This window comes from Esox lucius, chromosome 16 (genome assembly GCF_011004845.1).
Source record: "Esox lucius isolate fEsoLuc1 chromosome 16, fEsoLuc1.pri, whole genome shotgun sequence".
NCBI lineage: Eukaryota > Metazoa > Chordata > Actinopteri > Esociformes > Esocidae > Esox > Esox lucius.
The window spans coordinates 22,975,570-22,994,167 of record NC_047584.1 but is presented as its reverse complement, the minus strand read 5'-3'; the positions used below and the strand labels follow the sequence as shown (position 1 = coordinate 22,994,167).

At 40.9% G+C, this 18,598-nt stretch overlaps 1 protein-coding gene across 1 annotated transcript; it reads left to right on the top strand.

Annotated features, from left to right (window-relative positions):
* Positions 1-873: 873 nt before the first annotated feature.
* Positions 874-14,832, top strand: LOC105016333 (interleukin-1 receptor type 1-like). The gene is made up of 11 exons (XM_010880081.5): positions 874-1,177; positions 5,179-5,253; positions 6,293-6,545; positions 6,965-7,145; positions 7,452-7,632; positions 7,749-7,811; positions 7,986-8,118; positions 12,324-12,469; positions 12,580-12,720; positions 13,323-13,490; positions 13,658-14,832. Exons 2-11 carry the CDS (start codon positions 5,181-5,183, stop codon positions 14,140-14,142), a joined length of 1,824 nt encoding a protein of 607 aa, XP_010878383.2. The 5' UTR covers positions 874-1,177; positions 5,179-5,180; the 3' UTR covers positions 14,143-14,832.
* The last annotated feature ends 3,766 nt before the right edge of the window (positions 14,833-18,598 follow it).

Sequence of the window (18,598 nt, the reverse complement as noted above, 5' to 3'; positions counted from 1 at the left end):
ATACACAAGTTGCTTGCCATCAGCAGTGACATCAACAGTGAAGACAAATTGCCAGTTCCAGTAGCAGCCATACATGCCCAGGTCATTTGACAGATGAAGAGGTATACTTCATTTGCAGTTAAATCTTTTATCCACAATTTCTTTTTCCATCACACTGGCACAGGTTCATCTTTGTCTCATTTGTTACAAAGATTTCCAAAACCCTTCCCTTTCAGATGCTTTTTAGAAAACTGTCTGTTCTGTTCTTGAGGTTTCCATGTTGTGGTGTCCCATCAGAACGTCTGCTGGTATACTCTTCTTTGTATGGAAGTATTTGAAATATGTATGCATACTTCCTGAATAGAGTTACTAATAGGTTGGGGCTGTTTTTAACCATTAAAAGTCTTCTTCAGTCATCCACTAACGTCTTAGTTTATCTACCAGGTCATTTGCCATTGGTGAGCTCAGCAGTGCTTAATCTTTAATGTACCAAACAGTTGATTTTGGTTTGACTGACACATTGTTTGTCGTAGGTAAGACACCAATAACCAACTTAAAAATCATAGAATCAAAAACTAACATTGACAACAATATAGTGCATGCAACAAAAATCAAACACACCTGCCTTATCAGAAACAGCTGTGTAGCCAATTGTTCAAACACTTTTGGTTCCTGAAATATGGGAAAATATGTGTATATTGCATATTTCAAAAATGGTTAATTTATGGTATAATTGAAAATAATAAAAATTTTGGAATACATTAAAGTAAAGACGTTAAATTATTTTGGAGTTTACTGTGAGAGTAAATTGCTTAGCATGTTTCACCAACTTTGTCATGATTCCCACTTTACTTCCACAACACACAAGCAAACCAAACATTTAAGTTTGCCCTGCACTGAGTCCTCTGAAGTACCCCCTCATGTGAATTTACCAGTAAGCATAATGTCTTCTAAGAGTACAGTAGCCTACCCTCTATATTAGGTAGTTTTGCACCAGGGATTGCTCTAAATAATGCTCATAGTTCCTGTCATGTAGCTTCTGTATCATTGGTCGAGCTGCATCCAAGAACCGCCTGCTGATGTCAATTCAAGTTTCCACACTGCTGGAGGTTGTATTCTTAAACAGAAAACACACCACCTTTCTCACTTTTGCGTCTGCTGCTGTTCAAATTCCAGCGGCGTCAGTAGATCCCAATTGGTGAGGACATTCTTTGGACATTTCATTGTTCTTGTTTATTATCTTTTCACTTGAACAGCTTAGCTAGGGATAAATTCACATGTAACTTAATACAATGTTTTGTAAGATTCATGTTCTTTGAGTCAGAATGAAGACCTTCCTCTCTTGGTGTTGTAATTTTCACCACAAAAGGGATACTTCCTGTTTTATTTAGTTCAGGCAGAAAAAACACATTAATTTAACCATTTATGGGAGACATGCACGACAATACCCTTACAGATTTTGGCGTTACTTCCTTCCAGAGACCAGTCTGATTTTCTGTCTGAATTGGCTATGCCAATTTGATTAGAGAGCATTGTCTTAAAAGCTTGTACAACTTCCACAAATTAATTAATTAATTCCTCCAGCAGAAACGTGTGCATTTATAGAAAGAGGGACCTCATCTATACATTTGGCCTAAGACTGTGTGTCCAGTTGTGGCCTTTTGTGACAGACAACCAAGACTGGAAGTTACACTCTGGTTTAGCAGGTGGTTGACAGTTGGGCATAGAGTTTGGGTTTCGTTTAGGGTTAAATCAAGTGATGTTTTTTCTTGATGTTCATGTCCATAAATGTTTTTGTTACATTTTCTTTTGTAGCAGCCTGCCGTGTTTTTTCCAGACCAGATTTTCTTCTTGTTTTGGCTCAACTAAATAATATCTCTGACGTGAGATTCAACCTGAGATGTCAGTTATGAGTAAATACGTTGACAGAGTGTGGGAGAGAAACCATACTTCATTTTTCCCCTCTGCCGGATGTGGTGAGGTTTAGAAGAAAAAGTCACCAGAGAGCCTCTTCATCACCTGTGGTTTAAGATCATTACTGGAGTAAAATTACTTTTATCAGGGAAAGGTCACAGGGATGGATCACCAAGTTCCAGACAGTGGGGTGACTTCCTCTGAGACATTCCCATGGGACGAATCTGTCTCTTTGAACTAATCATGATAATGGTTAATTCACAACGATGATTACAATGACAACAATGGTTACTGAGGAGAGCTGTGCTATTGCTAGCTATGCCCAACCTCTGACATACTGCTGATGGATTGCTTTTATTTTGCAGAGCTGCTATTTACATACTGTATATGTTTATATGTTCTTCTAAGTACACTACTGTTAAAAAGTGATGCCAGCATCCCAGCTCCGCATGCTGGCCTTATAGGTAGAGTTGCAAAGAAAATGCCATATCTCAGACATGCCAATAAAAAGAAAGGATTATGATAGTCAAAAAGAACACAGACACTGGATAGAGGACGAACCCTGCCTAGAAAGCCAGCATCCCGGAGTCGCCTCTTCACAGTTGTGAGAAGTGCTCTGAGAAGCTAGTAGTACACAACGTTGTACGAGATTTTCAGCTTCTTGGCAATTTCTCGCATGGAATAGTATTCATTTTTCAGAAAAAGAAAAGACTGCTAAGTTTCAGTAGAAAGTTATTTGTTTCTGGCCATTTTGAGCCAGTAATCGAACCAACAAACGTTGATGCTGAAGATACTGAACAAGTTGATGTGCAAATCATTTATCCCGGTATTTAATTGAAAATAGTACAAAGACAACGTATCAATATATTGTTCAGCATTAATGGTGCCTTTACAGATGTGCAAGTCACTGATGCAATGTGCACTAACGTACCCCCATAACATCGTGCATGCTGGGTTTTGAACTGTGCACGGTTATAAAGCTGGATGGTCCTTCTTCTCTTAGTCCATGATTCCCAAAATATTTTTCACATTTTTATTTGTCCGACCACAGTGCAGTTTTCTATCTTAAATGAGCTCGGGCCCAAATAAATCTTGTTTATAACCTGTTTCTTCTTTGCATGGGGGAGTTTCAACTTGCATTTGTGGATGCAGCAACATACTGTGTTCACAGACAATGGTTTCGGAAGTGTTCCTGGGCCCATGCAGTGATTTCCACTACAGAATCGTGTCTGTTTTTAATGAAGTGCCGCCAGAGGGCCTGAAGATCACGGCCATCCAATATTGGTTTTCAGCCTTGTCCCTCGCACACAGAGATTTCTCCGGACTCTCTGAATCTTTTAATTATTTTATGTACTGTAGATGATGAGATCCCAAAACTCTTTTTAGAATTTTACGTTAAGAAATGTTATTCTTAAATTGTTGCATTATTTGCCTGCACAGTCTTTCACAGACTGGTGAACCCCTCCCCATCTTTACTTCTGGAAGACTCTATTTACACCCAATAATGTTACTGACCTGTTACCAATAGTCATGGTCAAGGAGGCAGGACACAGGTGCAGAGATGAACAGGAACATCCTTTAAATATTCTTCTTTGCAAAACTGAACAGAAAACAACAAAAGGAGCAGCAGACCACAAACTTGGTATAAACAATGATCCACAAACTAAATGACTTCAAGGGCAATGTAAATAGGGTCCCCAAATAGAGGCAATGTGGGTTCAGCTGCCAATGAGCCAATGATTATGTTGCAGCTATGGTTTCTTTAAAGGTCTGGTCTACTTTCTGCTCTAACCAATGCAGAGAATCAATTTCTGTGTGTTGTCTAGGCAGGATTGAAACATGTACCTGTGTACGTGGAGGGGTGTTGCTCACCAATGACTAGATTTTGCTAATTAAATTCTCCACCCAATGCAAATTATCCTGTGTATCATCATGCAGATTCAACTGGCAGTCAGGTGTACCAGACCTTAAGTCATGGCTCTTTAGTCTGTAAACTTGGATATGTTTCTCACTATAGATTATAATCCTGCAGCTACATAAAAAAAATTATTGAACATGTTAGTAGGCATTTTCCAGTAGGGAAAATCAAGTAAGGAAAAGCAAGTAGAATTGATCAGCTTCAGGAACGTTTCTAAGTCTGACATAAATTGAAGTATTTATAAAGTGTTTCTCATGTTGTGTGCTAGCCACAAAAGAGTCCATGGCCTTAGAGTTAATGCTTGCTTTTTCCTTCGTTATTTCTCCTTAATTTGGACTTTAAACTGATAGTGAAAGTTTAACTATGTTGTGTCTTTTTGGACAGCAACACCCTCTGTGTACTCAAACAAATCAATCAAACCTGCATCAATCAACCTCAAACAAATCAATCAAAAAATCAAACCTCATCTGACTAAAATCCTGCAGTGCAGAAACTTAACTTAAATTTGATTTGTATGACAGTCAATGCTTTCTAGCATGTAAATTCAGTTCAACACCTAGGAGTTCTTTATTTGCAGAGATTTATATATTTTTTGAATGGACAGTTCTTCACTGGTCTTAACTAATTAATATGTAATTTCTCTTAAAAAAAACAACAACATTTGCACTAATGAACAAGACATTATTGATTGTTCTTTTTTCACCTAGGGGGGTTGGAAATAGGGATGGAAGTTAATTCCCTGTTTTACTTTACAGTCAATCAATATGTACAGTGCCCTCCAATGCATGTTCAATTGGATTGAAATTAGATGAAATAGAGATTGACTTGGCCAGTCTAAAACTTTGCATTTTCTTCTCAGATAAACTCCTTGGATGCATTCTCAGTGTGATTTGGGTCATTGCTCAGTGCTGCCCAATGAGTCTGGTAAATTGGTAGCCAAAAAGCTTCTCTACACATCTGAATTAATTCTGCTTCTGTAGTTATTTGTTACATCATCAATAATGATGAATGAGCCTGTTCGAGAAGCAGCCATGCAAGCCCATACCATGACACTGCCTCCGCCATGCATTCCCATGCCATGACACTGCCTCCGCCATGCATGCCCATGCCATGAAACTACCTCAAACCTGCATTCCAGAATGCTTCACAGATGAAGTGGTATCCTTTGGATCATCTGCAGTTTCTATCACTTTGATAATGGTTCATTTTGGTCTCATCTATCTGTTCAATTGATCTCTGTACTTTTTTAGCAAATTCTAATCTTGCCAATAATCCTTTGTTGGATTGTTTAAGCTTATTATGGAATGTTCCTTTGAAAATGGAAAGTGGACTTGTACTGACATGTACCCTCTGTCTCTCTGTTGCAGCTATGGATTTAAGTCACATGTGGTTCAACTTCTTCTCCATCTTCTGTCTCACTGGCAGCTCCAGGGCAGTAGGAGGTGAGTATGGACTTTCAGTCAACCATCAGTTTTTGATTAAAAAATCAATAAATAATGTTCTGAGAACAGCTAGAAGTACTCATTACATTTTATCTGGGCCATTAATAGCTCTGCTATAACCAGAAATGGCCCTTTGCTTTTTCATGACTTGACTCTGCCCTCTGGTGGGGTTTTGAAGTCAAATACAATCATCTTGAGGTATTAGTACCCTTCATGAAAGTGAGCAAATGTAAATGCCAAAACCGTGCACAAAATAAGCAACACAATATACAACACATATAACTAGTAACATTTAATCAGATTGCAGCTAATAAGTGAATGAGTCAGTGAGAGCAAGTTCAAATTCTTCCCTATGTTTTCAGGAATATAACCAACACACATTAAATAATGGGATCAGTTAGACAGACCCATATGCACTGGTGACTCATCACTCGAATGTGATTGAATTATTTTAAGATGTAATTTGTTATTTTACATAGTGGTTACAATTACATTATCAATTAACGTGTTTCAACATTTGTTATGCAGCTAACCCACTTTCTCAGGTGCCGGGACCTGTTTCAGTTAGATTACTAGCCATGTCATCTCATCCCAATAATTATTATTTATAAGACTGGTTTTGTTGATGATGGCCAGTGTTTGGCATGTCCATTCATGATTATTCATATGTTCTGTTTGGCTTTGGGGGAATGGAGCTCTGTGTATGAGTACAATTCGTCCCTACTAGTCACATGGATTACTTACATTTCTGGTCATCATATTCTGGCTGGTTGTAATGGTTGCTTCAATCTTTTGCATCCAAGGTGCATGCTCATCCCTGTCTGACATCGGTGTGATGTAAACGGGAAACGTTTATGGGCATGCATCTTGAAGTTCTGAAAGGTTGATCATTTCTCTAACAACTCTGTCTATGGAGCTACTGCAAGAGATACCGGAATCATCATCATTATCCCATGGTTTTATTGTAGTGCACCTTAATGGTTGGTGTTGCATCAACAGTCTGTGTGCCGTCGTCACTGTATGTACTCTTTGTGTTCAGAATTCTGTAAGGACTACGGAGAAGAGTTTGAGCGGGTCTTTTCAGTACCTGGTGAATCTGCCATGTTAAATTCCACCCTGCGGGCACCAAATGTCTTCAACTACACCATCGTCCCCCATAACATCTCATGGTACAACTCAAAAACATGGAGAGAGCTGACAAGGGAGAAGGGAAAGATTGTTGTGCGGGGGACAACATTGTGGATTTTTAACATTGAGATGGAAGACGCTGGGTACTACGTGTGTATTATAAGGTAGGGTATATACTGTACCTTAGTCTGATGTGTGTACGTATGTATGTATATATTGTGGGGTGAATGCACCCTCTCCCTTACCAGCGTCGGGCAAACGACCCAGGGGGAACCACCTGGCCCGAGGCTGCGAAAAAGGGGCCCTTGAATGTAAGTAAACGCTGCCTGGCTGCCACCCCTTGATGAGGCACACGTGCCCCAAATCAGGCCTTTTTAGTGGGACCTAAAAGGGCCCCAAGAAATCAGCTCCGGGCAACAGAAAGTGGTAGTGAAGAGAAGCTGGTCCTGGCACCTGGGTTTTTTGGTCATTTCTGTTTTTGATTAAATTTCCTTTTTGTTAATAAATGCCCTCCAGGCCCTGGCACTAAGTGGGGGTGGTAAATGTGTTTGTATTTATTTGATATGTTTCCTTTGATGAACAGAACACCTTATGGTTGCTTCAAGCAGTCAAATCTACTGATTGTGAACCAGACCATCCCAGACAAATGTGGTCGTCCTTATACCACAGAACAGGTACTGACAAACAAGGCCAATGATAAACTGTCCTGCCCATTGACTCAGCACATCAGGATAGTGGACAACTACACCATCCAGTGGTACAAGGTAAGTCCTATGCAGTTAAATGTCAAGAACAGTGCAGTGTGTGTTGAGAGGGGGAAACTTTTCAATCATTCAGTCTGTCTCCGTATTCTTGATTTGGGTTTAATACTATAAGAATTTTAGATCACATAGTCTTATCATTGTTTCTCAGACATTTCCATTAAATTTTTCTGAGTAAACCTTAACCATAAGTCTTCATGGGCTGAACATTAACTTATCTGTTGGAGAATATTTTGTACACATTAAGTTTCAGTAGCGATATTCCACTATCACTACCTTTTAAGGGGCATTGTACTTTTACTTGTTCAGGAATGCGAACTCATTACAAACGCCGGCAACCCACTGTGGGGCAGGTTTAAGACTTATAATGAGAAACTTTTAGTGGATGATGTCCGCCCTGAGGACAGTGGGTTCTACACCTGCATCATGACCTTTAACCTGGAAGGACATAGAGGCAGGATTTCAGACACTATAGAGGGTACTGTGAAAAGTGAGTATTGTTGGCAATGTAAAAATAAATCTTTCATAACGACAGATCTAGGATCAGTTTATGAAAATGTAGTAAAATCTTTACCTCTGCCATTACATTACATGTCATGGTTTCAGTGTCGTTCAGCCTGGTGCCCTCAGTAGTTGAACCTCTCAATAATATCATCAAAGCCGATTTGGGTGAGTAAGCCATAATAAAACATACTGACACATTCATTACTTTTCACTACAGTTCTAAACATATACCCAGGTAACCTATATTTGAAAAATAAGTCGTTTAATTCTTCATTTGGAGTGTATTGTTGGCATTTATAAATGTAATAATTAAACCAAATAAATAATGTTTGCGCATAGGTTCTCCTCTCAGGAAGAGGTGTCGGGTGTTTGTCCCGGGTGTGGGGAAACATAGGGTGTCTGTTTTTTGGGCGGCTGAAGATAAATTTATTTCTGAAAAGATCTCAGAGGACAACTTTCAGGAACCAAAAAGGTAGGTTTAGACATCATCATGTTGGCTGCTGATTGTAACTACCGAGTTGTGACAATTAGCTAGCTTCTTACCTTTGGTTGTCTCTAAGACTACCTACCAAAAGTATATTATTTCTGTAACATCCACTTACTGACAGTTCCACACATAGGGTACGTGTGCGTCCACAGACATATCTTGTTATGTTTCTCCGACTTCACTCGCAAGCTTGAGACTACGAATATTGGGTGCAGAATGTTGTTGCTTGGCTCTGATGTTTGTGCAATGGTAAACTGTGTAAACTTGGTTTAGTGTTTTTTTGTGATTTGGCGGCACAATTAGCAGCTGCGGGACGCCACTTTGATTACAACAAGTGGGAAACACTGATATTATTGGAAATCCATCTGGTGATACAGAATAATTCTGTCACTAATAAACATCACTAATAAAACAATAAAAAGCAGGACAGCTAAAAGTAATGAGATGCAAACTAATGGTGTGACACATTTTATTGTGTGAATTGTTTGATTTTATTCCCTTTTTATGTCACTTGTTTCGTTCAGTGTGTGAAATACTCATCGGGTTCATTCAACTTCACACCCTGGAGGCTGGGAAACCCCTGCAGCCCCACCCTGCATAGGAAAAAACAAGCTAGGTCTATATAAAAAAAAGAAAAAAGAACAAAACTTTGAGGGCGAGAAAACTCTGCTCATTGAGAGCCCCTGAGTTTCGATAGCCAGGCAAAGGAGCTCGCGAAGTCGGCTACATAACAGAAGTTTTACCATATTGCTTCCAGTCAAAAATATGGCTGAACTGTCTCAAAATCCCAGAATCTGGCAAAAATGGCCTTGACGTGTCTTACGTGCATTACGCCGCTTAAAAAAATTGCTAATCATTAGGCTACGTACGTATGCATTGTGACAGCCTACGCAAGTAGCGTATATGAGGTGCAGCACAATCGCTCCCGCAATATGAAGCTAAAAAAAGCGTAATTTGCATGGGAAGTGGCTAATGGAAAAGGGGTGGTTAAGTAAGTGGTGGGAATTGAAAAAAACATAGTGTGTGGAGTATGGTGTCACGAGAGACTGATAAGGAAAAAGACCTTCAAGACACAAGGGGAAACCCATATTTAAGCATGAAACGCGTCACAAGGAAAAGAGGCGTAGGATACATTTATTGTGTTTTTTACTTTCTTACTAGTGGGAGATTGATGTGTGCAAGGGAAATTCCTTATAGCTTTTAAGGAGTTGTCCACGAAGAATTGAAGACAGTCCGAAAATCTGAAGTATGGATGGTGGATGACTGTGAATAATTCAGTGGGACCCTCTACGCCCTCGGAGAGGGACTAAGGACAGATGCACATCTGTATATATGTTTACATATTATAAATTGCAAATTTGTTTTCATTTATAAAAACCAAATTGTCTGGATTGTAATGGTCTTCCTACTGAATTTCTTCCGTTTGTGTTGGAAGGGTTTATATCGGAGAGAAAAAAATATCCAATCAGATTTTTTCTTTGATAGTGTCTTGGTAGAAATGATATAACTGTGCTCAATGCTCATTGGCTCTCAGGCTTTGAAAAGAAGGCATCAGCCAACGTCAGTGACATTGACTTCAATTAGAGCAGCATTTTGGAATGACAGTAGAATCAACCAATCACAAACTGTCTTGTAATTGGTGGGACAATTGTATGATGCCTCAAAGACCCCTAGAAGGCCTAAGTATATGTCACTTATTCAGAGCCAATAGCGAGCCTTATCTTGTTTTCTCACACTTGAGCCTAGCACATTGTGTAAAATATTACTTCAACTTTAGATCACTGGTTGTGTGGTAAAAACAAAGGTAATGACATTGCAATTGGAAGTACTCTGTACATGACATTTCTTGTTATGGTGCATTTTGTTATTGTTGCATGCTGGACATTGAATACAGAGCAACGTATATACTGTCCCTGGTCTAGAAACACTGTGAGTAGTTGTTTGGTTGAATTTATTCCACCTTTTTGAATGACTGTTTTGTAAATGTTTCTTTGAAACAACACTGTATTTTTGTCTAATGTGGTTCCTGCTATTGATACTGCTATCAATACTTGCAACCGTTGTGTAGTGTTTCCTGCTTCAGTGAGCCACAGCTGCGTTGTGGTTTAGGACCGTTTGACTCTCTCATCAAAGAATTTCTTCTCCTACATAGGTCTGCAAAAGGTCACATGTCATACATATACATATGTATTTTTTTTTTCATGATGCACATTCAGATGTCATCAAAAGTTATCTGAAAGCACATCATCCCAATATATATACGCACAGGCAAAGACTGTGGTGTGGTGCCTGGAGACGTGGGATTTGTTTACTATCAAAAGGTTTATGAATCTTCTCTTCACCCCTCGTTCATACATTTCAAACTGATATTTCCATCTATGACAATTAAGCTGCTCAAACAATAACGGTTGTGCAACACACATTTTCCACAGTCTAATTAGGATACATTTAGGAAATGTCTTGCTTCCACACTGTGCAAAGTGTTTTTTATAAATAGTCCTAATTGTAGGTAATACCAACACTATAAGCAAAACATTATGATCTGTTCCGTTGGGCTTGTTTGATATGGTGATATGTTTAGGCTACTATAGGTTAGAGGCAATACCTGTGATTGGACTAAAATGTGACTAAAACATTAGGGCCTTTTGTTGACTAAAATGGCTCCTCGTTTTTGAAATTTTGACAATAACTAGACTAAATCCGAAATATATTTTAGTCAAAATTAATACATCTAGATTAAATCAATAAAAAGATGCCAAAATTAACACTGCGCGACATCACTGCCTGGGTCCAGCAGTAATCATAGCCTTTCTTCAAATCTCCTGCTCCCAGCACAGAGCTATGTAGCACTGTCCTTAGTGGTGGGCAAGGATCAACAGGCTATGTAGCTCTAAACGTTAATTGTGCTGATGTGATTGTGCTTTTGTAGTTAAACATTATTTTTTTTATTCTCTTTTTTCACTTACTGAATATGTATGGTTAAAGGTAGACAGCCATCAGGCTATTTATGTAGGAGGCAGTGGTATAAGAGATGGAGATACTTTTGGGGGGGGTTTTGGCGAGGGGCCACGAGTTCCTTGCGGGGAGGCCTCTGCAAAGTCTGGGGCCACCTGTTACTTCACACTGAATGAAACCAGTGACATCACAATTAATTAAACCAGTGACATCACAAATAATGAAACCAGTGATTTCACACTGAATGAAACCAGTGATTTCACAATGAGTGAAACTAGCGACTCAGCCACTACTACCATTTATACCACAACCCACAGCTGGGAAATGAAGTGGGTCCAACATAAAAAATCTGAGTACTTAGGTCATCTCTGTTCATTACAAACATGAAACTCAATAAAAGAGAATGCAGGAGATTTCCACGGATTTCTCTGCTATTGCCTATAGGTAGTTCAAGAGATTTGTGACAGCCCAGCACAAATGGTTTATTAACGAAATTGGTGCATACCATTTATTTGTAGTTTTTTTTCAGACGCTTTCGTGGTATTCACAAAAGTATGTGGTAATATTTCACCACTCTTAGCACAAAAAACACAACAGATCATCAAAGAAGCCACTTTTTCACAGCTCTAGTACATCTGACATTGACTGAGTACAAAAAACATTTGGTTTTGAGTACAAAAAACATTTTGTTTTGAGTACAAAAAACATTGTCGTCAAACCCTCCCCAACCTCAGAATATAAAGGTTGAGATAACATGACCAAATTGCTTTCAACATGATCTACAAAATACAAAATTACTTGCACTAGCCCTGCAGTTGAAAAGTGGAAAATGGAAATGCAATGTGGGATTGCATTAACATTTGAATTAAGTTAACTGTACACTTCCATATGTTTAGCGCCAGCACTTTGGCTTAAATTTGGGGATGATATTGAATAAACATTCTGACACTGAATGAAGATTCTGACACAAATGTAGCGTTCTGTGGGCTGTGTTTGAAACCCATGACCTTCGTCTTACCAGCAGGGTGTTCAAGACACTCCTCCAAATGGGGAGGGCACATACCATGGTCACTACAATATATACTATTGGTATCATATCATGTACTGTATACCATTAAAAGTATTCATATCCTGTAAATATCCTTCCAAAAAAGTCTTCCATTTTAATTGTGGACCCGATGGTTTGATTCTTTGTTCATGGAGTGGTAAAATATTTTACATCTTCCCCAAACCAGTGAGAGGAAAGCTGAGAATGGTGTTTGGTTGGAACGTGTATTGAATTTCCCAGTGGTGAAAGAGGAACATTTTTACCTCAACTACACGTGTCAGGTGTCGAGCGACAGAGCCTTCGTTTCAGCATTCTTCACACTACTGCCTACAGGTTAGACGATAGTGTTGTTCAACATAACTTTGTAACCTCATCATGAAAACAGTTTAAAGAAATCAAAATCAGTGAGTTTGACAATATACACTTTATTTCTTTCTGCACAGATGCAAACCACCTGCTCCCTCTTTGGATTCTACTAACCGGTCTGTTGATGTTAACTGGTAGTGCTTTTATATATCGTCCCTTCAAAATTGACATTGTGCTGATGTTTAGGAGGATGTTCCCGTTTCTCTACACAAACACAGGTACGCAACAAGAAATACTTCACCACACACACTGTATTTTTACAGACTTTCTGTTGGTACATTCACACAATATGGCACAACTTGCACTGTTAAACATATATTTAAACACGCCACATTACAGACAAAAATACACAGACTGTACGTCCCCTATGAACGCATGAGCCAATACTAACCCACAAACACATTTACTGCTGCTTTCACACTCTACTTGACCACAATTCAAATCAGCAGCATGCATTGTCAGGGATTACCGTAGCACATCCTACAGATTTGCAAGCACAGCATTTTCCATGACCTAGAAAATTTTTTATGTAGTTTACCATATTCTTCAATGTCCTGTTGCTTGCATTTGGTGGTTTCAAGTTGGGTGTCTGTGTAAAGACATTGTTACAACTCTTAATGTAAAATGGTTAAATTAAAAAGGTGACGTGAAAGAAATTCCCTTAAAATCCATATTTGAGGCCTCAAAATATATTTACAGGGAAGTACATTGATATTTGAGGCCTCAAATAAGGATTTTAAAGGAACTGAATGGCTTTATTTCTTAAACACAGCTAATGTACTGTATTGTCAAACCTGATCAAAACTCCTCCATATGGCAGACTCTGATGGGAAGGTATATGACGCGTACGTCACATACCCAAGCCTGTTTGGGGGTGAGGTCAGTGGTGAGGCAGAAATGTTTGCCCTCCATATGTTGCCCCAGTTCCTGGAGGGAAAGTGTGGCTACAAGCTTTTCATCCTGGGCCGGGACAGCCTACCAGGGCAAGGTAAGACATCTGCATGTGGCTGACTGAGGGAAAGTATCATAATACTGCATTAGCCTTCAGTGGTAAAACCTTGACATTAATGCACAAGACATCATGAATCTTTCAATAGCTATTTTCCCTTCTCTATCCACCTTGTCCTTCTTCTCTCTAACTCGCTCTCCCTTCAGCCATAGTCGATGCTGTAGAGGAGAGCATTCAGGCAAGTCGGCGCCTCATCCTGGTCTACTCTGGTACTACATTCTGTAGTAGAGGCCACAGTGACAAAGACAGTCCCGTGGAAGCGTGGCAGAGCTTCGAGAGGCAAACGGCCATGCACCGTACTCTTCTAGAGGGCTCCCTGCAAGTGATCCTGGTGGAGTTGGAAGAGATTACTCCCACACAGCTGGCCTTTTTCCCTGAGTCGGTGCTCCACCTCCGGAGGCGCCAGGGCGCTATCTGCTGGTGGAAGAGCAGCAGGGTGAGGCGGAACAGAGGGTTAAAATGTGGGGGATGTAGAGAAATGAATGAGGGGGAGGACAGGAGAGGGGAACTGGCATCGGCCTCTGTCTTCTCACCCTCTCTCTCTTCATCCTCACGCTTCTGGAAGGAACTGAGGTATTATATGCCTGTGAGAGGCAAGAGGATGAGCTGCCCTGAGAGAACAGCCTGCTGATCTTGTGTTGGGACGGATGGGCTGTTGGGCAGGACTGAAATTTCGTGATTTTAGGTGCAAGACCAGTTGGCCTTAACAAAGGGCCTAATTTACCTGAAGACCAAGGCCGTCAGCCAGGACAATAAGGCCAATCAAGAAAAAAAATCTAATTACATTGCTCCTAAATGAAAAAAACACATGTTTGTTAGGTGAAGCAATGACTTTGGAAAAACTTTAGTGACTGAGAAATGATCTACCACCTCTGTTGCCCTACCTTATTTTGTGTGTGTGTTCTCGTCAAACTAATCTTTTGGTCTACCACTCATTGTTGCAGCTAAATAAAATTTAACAAAAACCTACCTGACACCTACATTTTTGGGCAGGCTTTTCTTTTTTATTATACAATACACAATGGCCCAATAAATACTAAATACAACTATCTACATACCATAGACTGTATAAGTATGCACCATTTGTTGACTGTATTTATAGTTTGTACCAAAGAAGGCCAGTAAACATTTTCTTCTCCTCTAAAATAATTGTACCTAAGTTGACCCGAGCCGAATATTTCTAAAGGGCATGATTATCCTTAAATTATAGGCTTTAAAAAATGTTGTCATGAATAAATGTGGTATATAGAGAATAAAATACACCAAGCTAACAAATCACTGCAAATTTCAAGGATACATTTCCGGAGTAAAGGAAGAGGCATTCAGATGCATGTTAATGGAGTTACTCCAAGGGGAACACAAAACTTTAGTCATCATCATCATCATCATCTTCCGCTTATCCAGGGCCGGGTCGTGTGGGCAGCAGTCTAAGCAGAGATGCCCAGACATCCCTCTCCCTAGACACTTCCTCTAGCTCTTCCGGGGGGACACCGAGGCGTTCCCAGGCCAGCCGGGAGACATAGTCCCTCCAGTGTGTCCTAGGTCTTCCCCGGGGTCTCCTCCCGGTGGGACGGGACCGGAACACCTTCCCGGGAAGGCGTTCAGGAGGCATCTGAAACAGATGCCCAAGCCACCTCCGCTGACCCCTCTCGATGTGGAGGAGCAGCGGCTCAACTCTGAGCTCCTCCCGGGTGACCGAGCTTCTCACCCTATCTCTAAGGGATCGCCCAGCCACCCTGCGGAGAAAGTTCATTTCGGCCGCCTGTATCCAGGATCTTGTCCTTTCGGTCATGACCCAAAGCTCATGACCATAGGTGAGAGTAGGAACGTAGATTGACCGGTAAATCGAGAGCTTCGCCTTGAGGCTCAGCTCTTTCTTCACCGCGACAGACAGATACATCGACCGCATTAGTGCAGAAGCTGCACCGCTCCGTCTGTCAATCTCCCGTTCCATCCTTCCCTCACTCGTGAACAAGACCCCTAGATACTTAAACTCCTCCACTTGAGGCAGGCACTCTCCACCAACCTGAAGTGGGCAAGCCACCCTTTTCCGATTGAGGACCATGACCTCGGATTTGGAGTTACTGATTCTCATCCCCACTGCTTCAAACTCGGCTGCAAACAGTCCCAGTGCATGCTAAAGGTCCTGGTTTGAAGGGGCCAACACGACAACATCATCCGCAAAGAGCAGAGACGAAATCGTGTGGTCCCCAAACCTGACACCTTCCGGCCCCTGGCTGCGCCTAGAAATTCTGTCCATAAAAATTACGAACAGAACCGGCGACAAAGGGCAGCCCTGCCGTAGTCCAACATGCACTGGGAACAAGTCTGACTTACTGCCGGCAATGCAGACCAAGCTCCTGCTTCGGTCGTACAGGGACCTTTAGCAAAGGACCCAGGACCCCATATTCCCGAAGCATTCTCCACAGGATGCCGCGAGGGACACAGTCGAATGCCTTCTCCAAATCCACAAAACACATGTGGATTGGTTGGGCAAACTCCCGTGAACCCTCCAACACCCCGTAGAGGGTATAGAGCTTGTCCAGTGTTCCATGGCCCGGACGAAAACCACACTGTTCCTCCTGAATCCGAGGTTCTACTATCGGCCGTTTTCTCCTCTCCAGAACCCTGGCATAGACTTTCCCGGGGAGGCTGAGAAGTGTGATCCCCCTGTAGTTGGAACACACCCTCCAGTCCCCCTTCTTAAAAAGAGGGACGACCACCCCGGTTTGCCATCCCAGAGGCATTGTCCCGGACCGCCACACGATGTTGCACAGGCGTGTCAACCAAGACAGCCCCATAACTTCCAGAGGTCAACAGCTGCCCACCTCTACCGTAAACAGCGTTGGTACGGCACTGTTTCCCTCTTCTGAGGCGCCGGACGGTTTGCCAGAATCTAAAGTTTTAGAGTAAATTTGTGCTATGGTTATTGACCATGTTGTCAATCATGGCCTTCCCATATGGGAGAGGCTTTGCAGCAGGCCCAGCCCAATTATAGCGGAACTGTGGCATCATTAGTAGGAGTTTGCAAGGACGACAGTTGGTAAGTTACAATGGTACACCACACTGTATAGAGTGGCCTGTCCAATATCTTCAGAAGAACAGGCTACACTGTTCAGCCAATGCGTAACTTTTCATTCCCTGTTTTACGCGTCATCTCTTCAGATCCATAACAGATACCTGCTGCCCTGTCGCCCCCTCCTCTTTTATGCCCGAGCACAAAATTAAGTATGCGAGACCAGCATGTAAAATGTGCCAATGTGCCAGATGAACGAGCTATACTGAAATACTGAAAATCCCACGAGCAGCCCTACGGAAAATTCAGGGAAGTGTCAACGCATGTCAGTTGAGACAACAGCGATATGTCAGTGAGATGCACGTCACTTGTGTCGAAATTGCAGTGCGTGCTCTCGATCGGGACACATTTTAGCTTCCCCATTCAAATACTCCTGAGCAGCGATCACAGGTATGAGTCTTTATGGATGTGCCTCTAACTGCTTTGCATTCCTGGATTTGTGCCGTTCTTTCTTTCAGATGCCATTCTTTCTTTCAGACGCTCTCATGAATCCGATTGGATGGAGAGCGTCGGTGCAATGCGATCTTCAGTTCGGTTTGAGTGCTGGACCACTCAAGAACATTCACAGACTTGCCTTGAAGACACACCAGTTGGGTCTTGGCTGAGGGTTTCGGGTCTGTGTCGTCTTGAAAACACTCCAGTGTGGTCTTGGCTGAGCGCTTTGGGTCGGGGTCGTCTTGAAGACTCTCCTGTGTGGTCTTGACTGAGTGCTTTGGATCAGCATTATATTGAAGACTCTCCAATGTGGTCTTGGCTGAGTGCTTCGGGTCCGCGTTGTCTTGAAGGCACTCCAGTGTGGTCTTGGCTGAGTGCTTAGGGTCCGCGTCGTCTTGAAGACTCTCCAGTGTGGCCTTTGCTGAGGGCTTCAGCTTTGTGCTGAAAATTACTTTGCAGCTTTATTCTTAAATGGATTTAATTTTTTCCTCATCAGTCTACACAAAATTATCTGTAATTGTCAAGCAATTACACAATTCTAGAAATGTTTGCAAATGTATGAAAAATTACAGAAATATCATATTTGCATATTTACAGTATTCAGGTTTTATGACGCTTGAAATTAAGCTGGTGCATCCTTTTCCCATTGATCCTGTTTGAAATGTCTCTACTACTTCATCCAGTGGTCGTTCTAACAGAGCTCCAGAGTTCCTGTTTGGAGATGGGTGAACTTTAGTTGATTTTTGGCAAATGTTTTGGTGTCAATTTTGTCATTATTGTAACCTCAATAAGATTTTGTATTTCTTTGAATTGTATGCATATATATTAGACTGAATTTTGTTACACAGATGTTTCACAAAATTAATAGAACACAAGCAATCAATCTTTCCTCAAATATTTACCGGACAGATGAGATCTGAAGAATTTGGAAACATTTAGATAAATGATTAAAAGAATTGATGGAATGAATAAAAAAGGTTTATGGAACAGAAAAAATAACATTTAAGTGAAGGATAAAAAAGTTGCGTTTGTTAAAAATTGCTCTATTGGGCTCTAATGGATCGTAATAAATCAAAACAGACAGTTGAAATGAAGATCAATGATGAGATAACCCATTCCCAGATTTCTCAGATTACACCAAAACAGTGTTCTGCCATGAGTGTTGATCATCCCAGTTGCTCCTGGTGTATTTTGCACTGTGTTCAATGATGTGTTAACAAATGATACGTGATCAGATGCTTAATAAAACACATGCATATCCTGCAAAGGAAGTAACCTACTTTTGCAATGACAGGATCTGGATTTTTTTTTTGTTTTAAGATGCTTAACATCTCAGGTTTTTAATTCTGCTGTACTCCTAACACCAACATAGTGTTTTTAACATTGATTCTGTTATGAACATGTTTTGTGAACAACAGATGTAGACAATTCTAAAATGCTTACACATCGGTCCATTTACAGAAATGCAGATTTAACTAAATAGAAAAAGTAAGTTCGAAAAATGCAACTTAAGGAAAAACAGACAATAACAGTATCATTGTATAGCCTAAATGTTTCTTTATATGATCAACACTTA

Coding starts and splice junctions, on each gene's coding strand:
- LOC105016333 (XM_010880081.5), top strand. CDS start 5,181: ATGGATTTAAGTCACATGTGGTTCAACTTCTTCTCCATCTTCTGTCTC. Junction 7,146..7,451: donor ACACCATCCAGTGGTACAAG/GTAAGTCCTATG, acceptor TTACTTGTTCAG/GAATGCGAACTCATTACAAA. Junction 7,812..7,985: donor TATCATCAAAGCCGATTTGG/GTGAGTAAGCCA, acceptor GTTTGCGCATAG/GTTCTCCTCTCAGGAAGAGG.